Genomic DNA, 13,858 nt, shown 5'->3' with positions numbered 1-13,858 from the left:
GTTGGCTTTGCCAAGAAAAACATACTCATTGCATCAGTAAATACAGATACATTTAAATCATCTGACTCAATTACAGAATGGAGGCAGCAGTTACAACCACAATGAGCAAGGCAGGGGCACAGTCAGGCAGGACACTGTGCTTTGGCAGCCTGGTCAATGCGTAGTAACTGGATTATGAGTGAGATTCATAGAGAGAATTGGAGTCCATTTCATTACTGACCCATCAGCTTGCTAGTGCCTCATAATCAAATAGATATACAAAAGAATACTGGAAATACATCTTATTTTTGGATACTCTGAAGATGTCCAATAAGCTTAAATAGATCCATCTTCAGCATCATGAGTTCATTCCTTGAGCTAGAATTGGTTAAAAGGAAGACAAGCTGGGAGCTATAATCTGGAAAAATTGTACATATGAATTCAGAGAATGAAATGAAATATTAGTAAGGACATTAACTGATAGAATAGGTGAGAATGATCTGATAAAGTTTGGTGTAGGTAGGCTTTCAAAAGAGAAAACCAAGATCACATCGGGATAGGTTTGTAGAGCAGGACCTAATCGTGAGTTTGAGCAATCAGGAAATTGTCTACGTATTGAAGTTACAAAGGAGGCATAAAGGCCAGTGTTACTTCATTCTCAAGTGATAATAAAAGTATTAGTGATATTATTAAATCATATTTCCAATAGATTTTTCTGACATCAATGTTAGAGAGAAAGCTGGAAATCCACCATTCTGGTCCACTTCAGTGAGTAAAATTTTAGTGTATTTTTGTGCATTTCTATTCTTCTCTTATATTAAATATTCTGATGCTTAAATGTTTTTCCTTAGTGAAGTCTCCTTTTAAATCATTCTTATAAATTCAAGTCTTTGTTTTCTTATTTCAAGAACCAAAACATCACATTTGAATCAGGGTTTTTTTTCTAAGTTTTTATGTTGCTTGCTAAGAAAAATTTCTCTTACTTTGTCCTACATTGCAATATAAATAATGATTAGAAATGGGTAGATAACTCAAAGTGCTAAATCTAGAATGTTAACAATCTTTTAGGCATGGAATATTTTCCCTTATTAAATACTATACTAACACAACCAGTTTTCCCTGAATCATTTTCTCATTACTTTCCCAGGTAACTCTTCATTTTACATAATTATACCAATATATTATTATCATTTATAATATATTATAAAATATTTGTAGTATCTGACTAACTCAGAGGTCTACATGCTAATTAAAAGTAAAGCTAAAGAATCCTAACTATATTACACATGGCTCTGTATGCTGTAAATGAGGCTTGTCTGATTGCAAAGGCCTAGATCAATGAGTTCCATTTCTACTGTTTCTCTATGGATAGCTGTTCAAACCATTGATCCCAACTCCCATAAGATATTGGTAAGATGACTCAAGAAACAGGACATTTGTGGTGGTGTGAGGGCTTCACATTGAGCCACTGAGCAAAACCAAAACTATCCTTGGGTATAGAAAGAGGATCAAACTGAGATACAATCCTGGTTTCAACTGCCCAAAGGAATAGCCTTGCTACGTGGTAGAATGGTAGGCTAAATTACTTTTTCTTTTTATCAGTAGGGGGAAAAATTTCCCCATTTTATCATCTTCAGGCTCAGAGAGAGGAAAGGAAGAAACAGAACAAGTTTAAGAGCAGTTAAAATTTCTTCACTTGAAACGATTGAGCTAGTTACACTTAATCATACTTCCAATTACTTATACATAACATTTACTTAGGAAAGATAAATGGAGAAGGCAAAACCCAACACAAACTACAGAAGGAATGACACATATTTTTCTTAAGTATGATCACCCTGTCCCCAAAATGAACAGCCACTTGGATTTGAAATCAGGACTCTATCCAAATACCATGATCTTGCTAATTATCCTGAAGGCTCCAGAAAAGCCATGGCATCATATAAATTGTTTCTTGGTTGTTCTGCTTCATATTTTACAAAGCTTGTATAAGGTCATTAAGTATTTGGTATTCACCTATTACTAATGAGAAAATCCACACCTCAGTTTTCTCATCTATAAGATGATTTCAAATAGCTAATATACCTAAGGTTCCCTCATAGGCTAAGTGCTGTAGGCTTTTGTCTAGGGCAACTATGGAAAAATATAACTGGAAACAAAATATTAAGTTTTTTATTTCAATCCATCAAATTTTGCTATCTACAGTGATCACACATCATGGCCAAGTTAACATTTTACTTCAAGATGCCTGATCAGTTTTAGCACAGGCAATAAATTTTTAAAGTGGTTCAATCATTTTTACTTCCCAGTATCTGCATTGTAATTTCATTTTTATAATTGATTAAGGTATAAAATTATGCAATACTCCGTAGGCAAAAAGAAAGGGGAGCATGACCCTTAAAGGCCTTTTGATAAATAGTTTATTATTTATTTTGAATAAAATTTTCAAAGACAAAAATGACTTAGGCATGTAGATGAATTTTACCTGAATTAGTTGGCTAAACTGCTAATTCCCAGGGAATTTAAGTTTCCAAAATGGTCTTTTTAAAAAAGGCTCAGACATTTGCAGAGGGGAAGATATGACTGATAAGCAGAACTGCATGGTTTATAGCTTTAAAATCTACTGCATAAAGAGGGAAAGATTATCAAGGGCTTCCCAAAACAAGAGACAAAAGAAACAGGAGTTTTACTGTCTTCATCATTTCTAAATAACTTAACAGTCCTTTCTTTGTGGAAGCACTTGGCTACTTTAAAGTAAATCAAACAAAGGAAGTTACAGTAAAGTCTCCAAGAGACTAAACAGTTTGGCACCCGTGGAGGAAAATATCACATACCAAAGGGCAAGACAGGGAGGCTGGCAGGTCCCTGTAAAAGAGCTCCAGGGAGGATGGGAAAGAAAGCAGGAAGACCTCTGGCACAGTGCCTTCAGAGTGTGACACCTACTAAGAGTGGCACAAGTCTCCTCTTACGTCCGCACATACTCAGATTTGTAAGTCAAGGTTTCCAGATGGCTGTGCTATCCTCACTGGTGGCTGAGTATCCCTTTATCTAGAAGTTAAATGTTTTATATGGGAAGTACAGAGCCAACTCTATCCTTGGATTGCGTGTGTGATCTTTTAGAGTATGTCACACACAGGCACACACAAGAAGTATAAACAATTAGAAACCAAATCCTTCTTCCATTAATATACAGTAATTCCATTTTTCATGACTAATGTTTTCAAGATTAGTATTCAGATTTGATTATCTGTACATATTTATCTGTTTTGCCTACAGGAAAGTGAGACTTCTCTTAAAATTACTTATTAGATATCAAGACTTCTCATGCTTCTTTATCAGACAGGTTACTACCTTTTACAGTAATTTCCTCTCATTTCATTCTTTCTTGTGTTTGAGAGATTTCCTCATTTAGGAACTTCTGGGGGAGTTAGCAGAAAAATCGGGCTAAGTGGTTTTCATGTTGGAATAAGGAGAATTCGTTTTGAGTGAAGAAATTTGTTCTAGGTGTGCCAATGTAGAAATACATTAATACTTATACTTATCATATTTAATATTAAATACATTATTATATTAATTTATTAATTGAATTATGTACTTAATTAAGAAATATTTAAGCAAAATAGAGTACAAATCAGATTTATCACAATATACTAGGAAACCTCCAAAATTTTTACTTCGATGTACTGAGAAGACTAGAACTTAAAATAATAAACTACCTTCAATAAGTAAACTATTTTGTCATAGAAAGAGTAATTACAATAATGATAGCTGAATCTTTTCTTTTATCTCTGTTTTGAAGACAATGAACTTATATTAGTAGATGCCGTTTACCAAAAGTTGAACTAGAAGTGATTAGCAACTAGCCTACAGGCTGAGAAAGTGGTGGTGACAGATTAGAATTTTGAATCAAACCTAGTCAATAATGATTAGAGACAGATTTTCTACCAAACACTACAAAATTTCAGTGAAAGAATTATTAAATGCCTCTAATTATTTATACTTCTCTATTTCTTGGGGATTATTGATGGTGAGTCACATGTCCCTTGGTAATATCTTGGCTCTCCTCTTTAAAAAGTTTTTTCTTGGGGCTGGGAATATGGCCTAGTGGCAAGAGCGCTTGCCTCCTACACATGAAGCTCTGGGTTCGATTTTCCAGCACCACATATATGGAAAACGGCCAGCAGGGGCGCTGTGACTCAGGTGGCAGAGTGCTAGCCTTGAGCGCGAAGAAGCCAGGGTTGGTGCTCAAGCCCTGAGTCCAAGGCCCAGGACTGGCCAAAAAAAAAAAAAAAAAAAAAAAAAAAAAAAGTTTTTTCTTTTAATGGTAATGGAACCAACACAGGGCCCCATGCATGTTAGGCCAACCCCAAGAAAAATCTTTTTTTTTTTTGTCTCTTTGTCTCTATCTATCTTTGTGTCTCTGTGTCTGTCTTTTTCTCTGTCTTTGTCTGTCCCTTCCTTCCCTTCTTCCTCATCTTTCTCCTTCCTGTCCCTCCCTCCCTCCATCTCTTCCTCTGTCCCTCCCCCCTCCCATGTTTTTTCCTTTCTTTCCTTCCTTCCTTCCTCTTTCCTTCCTTCCTTCTTTCCTCTTTCATTCTTTCTTTTTCTTTCTCCTTTTCTTTCTTTCTTTCTTTCTTTCTTTCTTTCTTTCTTTCTTTCTTTCTTTCTTTCTTTCTTTCTTCTTCCTTCCTTCCTTCCTTCCTTCCTTCCTTCCTTCCTTTCTTTCTTTCTTTCTCTCTCTCTTTCTCTCTCTGTTTCTTTCTTTCTCTCTTTTGAGTCTTTGCTCTCTCCCCGTCTCTATTTCTCTGTCTCTGTCTTTCTCTCTCTCTTTCTTAGTGTCAAGGATTAAACATAAGCTTCTACCAATTAGCTATACTCCCAACTGTGGGTGGTACTTTTATTTAGTCTGAGCAAGCAATTTCTACTCCCTAAGCCTCAATTTACTCATCTGTATAACAGGGTAACTAATAATATCTATTTCAGAATCAATATCTACAAAAGTGGTTTAGTTGTTTACCATTGCTTTTTGACCAATAAATTCAAATGAAGTAGACTATGGAGATAATTTTCTTTGTTTCATAGATAAGAAAACGTAAAGATTCAGAATGGCTTAATTGTTCCTAGAAAATAGAGCAGAAGAAAGGCAGGCCTGTGGCTGATGTCCAGACTCTTCTTGCTTTCTTTTCTTGCCTTTATTTTTTATTCTTTCTAAATCGGAGCAGTAAAGAGGGAGAGATTGGACCAAATGTACATGCCTGTCAACATGGCTGTCAGAACTAATTTTCATTCTACTCTGTCTTCTGATTTATTTGTGGGGTCACATACTCCATGTCTAACATATAAAATATAAATTAAGTCCACTCTTAAACTCCCATCATCATCGCCTTCATCATTGCCTAGAATGTCAGAATGACTAGAATTCTTGACCTTCTTGGATATGGCATCCCAGTAGACTCATGTCTCAGACCACACCTTGCCCTCTTCTTTCCTTACTACTGAGATTCATGTGTAGGTTTGTATGAGCTCTTCACCATGTCAGAGTCTAAGCTCCTCCCATATGCCCCTACCCCAAACAACTGCTGTCTCTTGCCTGTCCCTGAAGGCTAAACATGTGTGCTCCTGCATCATATCTGAGGAAAGAGGGTTATATAGACTATGGTAATGGATTTACAATCCTTTGGGCACATACAAAGTGAGGTCTTTGATCTGACCACTCTTATCTCTTGGACTGGAAAGAAGCCAGTCAAAGTCCATGCTAAGACTGTTAAAACCCAGGGGTGAGGAAAAGGACCTATTTGTGCTGAGGCTAGTGCTGTTTGAATCACATCACTGGATCTTAGCTAACAGTAGTAGTATTAAGCCCTCTCAACAATCAGTAACCTGCCTACCATCAACTGACAGAAAGTTATAAGATGAATCAGTTGGCCAATAAGATCTATTTCCTTTCCGTTGTGCTGGATCTGACATTTCCCGTTGTTATTGATTATACAGTTATACAGAAAATGACTCACCCAACATTATAGCAATCAGCCTGTCATAGTTATGATCACCTTCCTGTGATCCTGTTTCCTGGGTGGCTACAAGCTGGTAGAATCATGTGACTTTATTCTCTCCCACCCAAGAACACAGGCAATTAATTGGCTTTACACTGAGTGTTCAGTACTCCAGTATAGCTGCTCCTGCAGAACTGGACAAGTAAGCCCAAGGAATTAGGAGGATTCACTTCCCCAGGGATGGTATCTATGCTGATTTCATGATATCTTAAGGATGCACCTCCTATCTCCCATTCCTATCACAGAGATGCTCTCAGCAAAGGTTTACTAAGAGCTGCATCCTGATGTTTCTTTTAGTCAAGTCAGCCCCAACTTTGTCTTGCACATAAAATTTCCCTAGGGCAAACCTAGTTGTGAAAGAGAAGATCAGAGCATGGCTCTTAGGAGGACAGTTAGGAAAATGAGTAGCTGCTTCAACCTTGTTCCTTATTGAACACAACGTTTTGACAAACCAGTTTGACATTTTTCACCTGAAAATTGTAGGTAAGGGCCTGTGCTTCTTATCTAATGGGGAAAAAAATCAGTCCTCCATTCTGTCAGTCACAGGGATGACTCCCTGTGATTGTTCTGGTTGATGCCTCTTCAGCCACTGGTTGTCGCAACCCTGTACTTTTTTGTACTGTGTTTGTCAGGAAGGAGACAGGAAATTCTAGTCACCCTTTCAGCAGCTGCGCCATTCCTCCTATCCTCTTCCAATGACGTGGGTTGGCTTTGGTGACTGGAGGTCAGGAACTGAGCCATAGAGAAGGTCAGAAAGACAGGTCACTGTTTATGCTGTTGTTGGGCTGGGGATCCTGCTGAGGCTGTTTGCTTTCTTCCTTTCTATACTGTTTCTCTTTCCGTTCCTCTTTTTTATACAGCAGAGCCAAAGCATCCTGTTTTCAAAACATCAGACTTTTTTTTTTTTGCCACTGATGAACTCATGCTCTGATGCATTTTGCTGAAGTGCAAGACAGTTCTTCTAATTCAGGAGGTGATGAAAGTTGAAACACAAAAATTAACGAACAAGTCTAAGGAGGCAATCTGCTATTAAGCAGAACAGCTCTAACACATCTAACTAACTTGGGCTGCTGGGAAAAGAGTCAGTAGATATGAGGTTTTTCATCATGAGTAACAATGTCATTGGTTTTTGAAACAATGCCATTTCTTGTTTTTCTTCTGCAGAAAATGATCTACAATATGAACTCATCTAGTTTAACTTTCTCTAAAATTCTGAAATTCCATTTGGACTGCGGCCAGCATTAAAGAAGAGATCAACAAAACAGGCAAAAGAGGACACTGACTTTTTGGATTTTTTTTGTTGTTGTTTTCTTGCGGGGATCAGGATTTGAACTTGGAATCTGTGTTTGCTTGATTTTGCTTGAAAAATTGGTGCTCTATCATCTGAGTCACACTGCCAGTCAGGTTTTTGAATGATTATTTTGGAGACAAAGTATCATGGACTTTTGTCTGCTTGTGCTAGCTGAGATCCTCTGCATCTTAGACTCTTGAGTAGCTGGGATCACAATGAATCATGAAGACCTAGATAGAATACTGTTTTTGTTTTTGTTTTCAATCAAAGAAGATATTCAGAATCAGCAACCTAGACTTTCAGTAGATTGGGTAAAGTCAATTACAATCACTGAGTCTAACTTTTCCTCAAACTGTCAAGGAGCTAGGAAAAGAATTCAAAACAACAAAACACAACCTTATCCAGATAGAATAAACCTGAAAGACTGCTTGCTTTTCCTCTATCAGACCCTAGACAACTCCACCATTTGCAGGTAGAATTACACTTCCACACATAAGCCTTATGCATGACCCTGGCTCTCCCAACTCCACTCTTAAGTAAGTTCAGACATGGCAAAACCCAAAACAAATAAACAGACTCTTTAAAACAACAACAACAACAAAACACTGCCATAGTCATTAATGTTTTTGCAAAAACATAGTGGGCATTAGTAATAAGTGATTACTTCCTGAAGTTTTACCATATGTTAGGTATTTTGCTCAGTGCTTTAGGTAAAAATTTTAAATCAGCATAGCAACCTGCAGAGATAGGCTTTGCCTTAATCCTTGTCTTATGGATTGAAAATAAGAGTCCTGAGCAGTTAAGTAAGCTTGTCCAGGTCAAATAGCTAGTAAAATGGTACACATGGGATTTGAACCAGCTTTCCCATTCTACAGATCTTCATATTGCCCCTCCCTTTGTAAAGTACATGCACATTCACTTCTAGCTCTATAGCACAAAGATTCATGACAGTCTTTCATTCAGTGAGAGTAAGCAAAATATGACCAAATTTGGCTATGTAATTACAATAGCAATAACGGTGATGATATTTTAAAACATCGACTTGGAAGGAAATCTCAAATAATTTCAACCACATTTAAATTTTTATGTGTAATATTATTTTTACCATAAATAATTCAGTTTTCCCCCAAACAAGTATAGGTCTATTTCTTTTCAGTAACCCCAAAATATTTTCATCTCATTATTATACATGTTGTGATTGATACTATGCTTCACCTTTACCCAGAAAAGTATTGAATAATTTGTATTTTAAATAGTAGCTAAATTTTAAAAGGCACTTAAAAATAGAAATTGTCTTTATCTGTCAGGTGGTCATCATTTGCCCACTGGGTACATTGTTTTTACTCCTGCAACCTTTTTACTGTAGACCTTAAAATTAAGTGAAGCAACATGCCTTTCTTCTACTTAACGAGATGAACATTGAGGTTTAGTCTTTTCTTTAGGATTAGCTCTATTCAACTTTCATTACTTCCTGTACAGGGCACCATAAAGAAGGAGTAAAAGCCTAGAGGAGATTAGAATTCTTACCAGTACCTATAGTACAACACCCAATCTCAGAGCCATACTAACTGGATATGAAATTGTTTCTTAATAACTTTGCAAGAAAGACGAAGGAAGACAACATCTAATGCCAGCACTCTAGACACTAGTGAGGTTAGAATGCTTCAGGGCCACAATGCTCCTGCTGTCAAGTGACAATTTGTCATTTGTCTGGGACTATTCTTTTTTCTCCTTCTGGAGTTAGTTTCCAGCTTTATCTTGGTGACCTCAGAAATTCTTCATATTCTCTGTGATGAAAATTCAACCTATATATTGGCTCTCTATCTTGTAGAGTATCAAATGTTACAAAACACGACGACAGTATCATCCCGCGTCCCCTAGGAGGCTGAGCATGTGTACAAGCCCGTCCACGTGGAATTGCAACGTGATTTGGGGAAGTTGCACAGTGAAGCCCCCTTTCATGGGGAAGCAGTTGGTTGAGATTTGCCCAAGCCTGGAAAGTCCCTTTAGTTAGACCTCAACTGAGAAGTCAGTACATTCTAGTTAACCCTAAATGTATCCTTTGCTTTACCTCTGACAACTTGAACTCAGAATTAAACTTTCAGACAGGGACTTCTTTTAATCAGTTCATAAACAAAGAGTTACAGAGTAAGAAGAGCCCTTGCCTCTACATCAGGATCTCCTAAGGACACATTGCTTCCTCTGATCTGATCCTTTGAAAGGGAGCCAGTGAGCCTTGATCCAAAGGTGCCACTTGTAACCCCAGGAAACAGGAGGAAGGATGCGGTCACTAGTGCATCTCGGGGTGGCAAGGCATGTTGGTGGGTTAGCAGCAAAATCTCTTTCCAGCCTCAGAAATGGAACACAATATCATAATACAGGCTAGAATGATTAAGGAGCAATGAAAGTGTGTGCTTTTGAAAGCATAGTATCAAGGCTTTCCATCAATGTATGGATGCATATATGATATAAAACTATTGCTTGTACCAGACATATATTGTTAAATTTCTCCAGAGGAAAAAACCCACAAATAAACAAAAATAACAAACAGTTCTTCTCACTACATAACCTATGTAGATTAGCATACTTAACTCCAGATGTTAATTAAACAAATGATATAATGATAGATAACTAAAGCTCTTCAACACAAAGTTTTGTCTGGAGAATGTAAGTAATATCTTTTTTTTCCCAGTATGGATGCAATTTAATATCAAATGATTCTACTCTGAAAATCAGAAAACTTTGTCTTTGGAGATACAGTATATACTTTCCTTTTCGTTCGTTACTTTCTTTCTTTTCTTTTCTTTCTCTCTTTTATCTCAGACCATGCCAGCATCACAAAAGAAGCATTAGCAAATTTGTGAATGTTCTTCTCCAAAGAATTTATAAAACTAAAATACAGAGCATTTTCTCCCATGAATATAAAGAAGTCAAAAAATTGTCAAATTTAAAAACATACGTATCACACCTGATTCCAAAGTAATGTGTCGCACACTTAATCCCACAGACTCACTCACATTTTAGCTTTCTTATAAACTGTTTTCTGAAAATGCATTTTCATTTGTCCAATAATTTGTTAGCTTTATAGACCCTTCTCTCATCAAGCCATATTCCAGATCGGTTAATGAAGAGATTTGTTTGTGAGCATTGAAGCTTATTGAGCATTTAAGATTGTGTGTGTGCACACACACGTGTGGCTGCAACACAACACAAAGTGTAGCACTTTGGAAAAGTCTTCCCAGAGACAGAGCAACATATAACTCCATTCTTAGGTAGCTCTCACTTTGGTACAAGCTACTGCAGCCCGGGAAGGGCCAGCATGCCCTGCTCTCGGTCACATATCCAGGTACAAATCGCTCTTCTTACCTTGTTAGAAGCCATCTCGCTGACAGAGCGGTAGGTCTGTATGGTCTCCAGCTGGTCTAAGCACCAATCTAGTTCCTCCAGCGTTTCCATTGCTAATTTTTGATAAGATTCTTCTGCAAACAAACACACAGACATGTAGTTAGGCTGAAGCGTCTGCAGGCTGTCCATAGCAGAGTCGGCACTGCTGCTGCCACCGTTGATCGCCGCGCTACTGAAGGTGCCCCCTTGTTCCTTCATGATTCCTTCCTTCCAACTCGCTCCACCCGGAGGACAAATCACTTCGTTGCTCCGCTGGGGCGCCTGCTGCCAAGTTTTCAACCCCCCCTCGCCTGGATGAGGTGTCAGTGATCTACCAAGAAACTTCCTCTGAGGAAGAAGGCGGGGAGCCTTCTCTTATAGGCTTGTCTGCATCAATGTGTCCTAAAACTAAACGCAGAAGCAGAGAAGAGATTTTCTCAGGCTTCCCCTGCCTTAGTCATCCCAGGGTTCTTTAGGGTGTGTGATGTCATTTCTGAGTATTTGCAGTGGAGAGGAGAAATGAGGAAAGCTTTTGGTTCATTTTGCTGTTCTTCTAAGTGAAACAGACCTTTGTGATCTGAGGGAAAACTTTGACCATTGCTTGTTCAAAAGCTAGATAGTCATTCATTCTGGGGAGTGTGCTCAAGTGAGAATGACTTCAGATTCAGGATTCAGCAAACACACACACACACACACACACACACACACACAAACACACACACTCAGGGTAGACTTCAGCTATTCCTTTCTCTCCCCACAATCTCCCCTTTAATTAGAGGTGAAATGAGGTCTCCCTGATAAGACTTTAGTCTAAGAGAAACTGTCTGGAGTTTTACTTGAAACGTGTTTATTGGCCTGGGAGTCTTGCAGCTCTAGTTATACTAAACAAAGCTAAAACTTCCCCTCTGCAAGTGCCAGGGTCACAGGGAAATTCTGAACCGGACTTTCAGGTGGAGCCAGCTGTGAAGGCTGCAGATTTTTCTTTTTATTAAAGCTGGGGGCCCTCATTTGTCACTTTAGCAAGCTAGATTTTCTGGATATAATTGCAAATGTTCCATTCTCCTCTGATTGCCATCCCCTCTGCCCCCCAAACTGTTTTCAAGACCTTTTTCTTTTTCTTTTGGCTGGAGAGTTAAAACTCTTTTCACTTATCTGTTACAGGATGACATTCTATATCTGACAGTTTGTGGGTCTAAACAAATATTTCAGGTTATTAAATTAAGAAGTCCATGTTAATAAACACTGAATTTACTGTATGATATTACATGAATTAATGAAGCTACAGATAGTTATAAACAGAGAACAACATTCATTGACTGTACCAAGCTTTCTGGTAGGCAGCATACAATAAAATGAATAACATTATAAAAATTTCATACAGAATTCTAGTATAACATTCCTGTCAGATTTAGAACACATTTGAATATGTTTAAAGAAGTCCTGGTGGGACCACATTGCATTTTGCTATTCAAATAATTTTGTGTGTGTGGCACCCAAATATTTGAAACAGAAAGAGAATGGATAGAAGTGTGACTCCAAGCAAATAGAATCTCTTGGCTACACATGCATATTTCAAAGAATTAGTTGTTTTGCTCTTTTTTTTTTTTTTTGCCAGTCCTGTGGCTTGATCTCAGGGCCTGAGCACTGTCCCTGGCTTCGTTTTGCTCAAGGCTAGCACTCTGCCTCCTGAGCCACATTGCCACTTCTGGTCTTTTCTATATATGTGTGAACCTAGGGCAAGCACTCTTGCCACTAGGCCATATCCCCAGCCCGAATTAGTTGTTTTGTTTATCCTCCAGTATGTATATATTATTCAGAATTTAGGGGATAAAACTCAATAAACTGTGTGTCATACTTGAAAAGCCATAAAACCCCTGGCAGTAACTTCCTCCATCTTTTTCATAACCTTCAAAAATGTGCAGACAAAAATGTAGGTATGTTAAATAAAATTAATTTTAAGTGTGGCTCTGTGTCTCATACCTGTAATCAATCCTATTTACTCAGAAGGCTGAGATCTGAGGATTGCAAGTTGAAGCCAGCCTAGGCAGTAATGTTCTTGAAACTCTTCTCTCCAATTAACCACCAGAAAGCTGGAAGTAGAGCAGTGGCTCTAGTGGTAGAAAATCAGCTTTGAGTAAATAAGCTCAGGAATAGTGCTAAGGCCCTGAGTTCAAGCCAAACTAACTCCTCCCCCCCATGCCTCCAAATCTAGTATCTAGTTACAAGTCAGATTTAGACATACCTTTCTTCTTCTCCTTCACTTTTGCAAAACTGCCTCCATAGAAAGCCTCTTTTTTTTTCTCTCTCTCATATGTTGGCAACACCCTCTCACCTTCTCTCTTTTCATCCAGAACAGCACTTCTTCAAGGAAGATTTTCCCAAAGGGATAGAATCCTCCCCTCCTCATTTTCTGCCTCTACTAGAAGAAAAAGCCTAATCACTTCCCAGCTGCTTGGGCTTTTCTGCCTTCCCCCTGTCCACCTTACCCCTGACAAGCTGTAGTGAGTCCTCTAAAACTAGGACCAGAAAGTCACCAAGACAGTGAGGAGTAAAAGTTTGCTCAGAGCCTTTTGAATCAGCAGATATGCATAAGGTACTGTAAGATGATATAGCACATTTCTCCTTTGTGAAGAGGAAAAAAGGGATCCAATTCCCACTCCAGCTTCATGTAGAAAATACAGTCATTGTACCACCAGCAGTACTGACAAAGAACACTCTCTAGAAATATGACAATTAGACAAATTACTAATATCTAATACTAGCACATTAATTATCCATCAATCACAGAACAAATGATATATGTGCTGTGTTTCTTGTTGGTCCAATGTGAAATATGGCTGACTGGCTGATAGTCTCAGAAGCATCTTCCTTCATTACTTTTTCCATTTCAAACCAACTATTTCATTTTTAAAGCAAAATTTATTAGGTTTTGAAGTCATGAGATTGAGACTAATGCCTTCCCAAATTCCTAATGCATACCTGAAACTTTCTTTGTGTCTCACTTACCATGGTAACTGAGGCAGAGTACACAAATATTAGAGTAGGCTTAGTACACTGTGGGGGGCAGGGGTGAGGGTTCATAAAGCTATTGCTCAACCAAAGAAAATGACCCATGCAACTCAGGTCTATCATGCTGTACCTGCCCAGTTTA

General features: G+C 38.1%; 1 protein-coding gene across 2 annotated transcripts in view; it reads right to left on the bottom strand.

Moving 5' to 3' along the window:
• Pde4b (phosphodiesterase 4B) overlaps positions 1–13,858 on the bottom strand; it is a 445,525-nt gene that overhangs the window by 31,569 nt on the left and 400,098 nt on the right. For both annotated transcript variants that reach the window (XM_048351502.1, XM_048351503.1), the window contains one exon: positions 10,690–10,802. In XM_048351502.1, coding sequence (XP_048207459.1) covers positions 10,690–10,802 — 113 coding nt within the window. The remainder of the gene's footprint in view (positions 1–10,689; positions 10,803–13,858) is intronic.

Source organism: Perognathus longimembris, chromosome 7 (genome assembly GCF_023159225.1).
Source record: "Perognathus longimembris pacificus isolate PPM17 chromosome 7, ASM2315922v1, whole genome shotgun sequence".
Classification (NCBI taxonomy): Eukaryota; Metazoa; Chordata; class Mammalia; order Rodentia; family Heteromyidae; genus Perognathus; species Perognathus longimembris.
The sequence above is the reverse complement of the archived record's forward strand: the minus strand, read 5'-3'. Positions and strand labels throughout refer to the sequence as shown.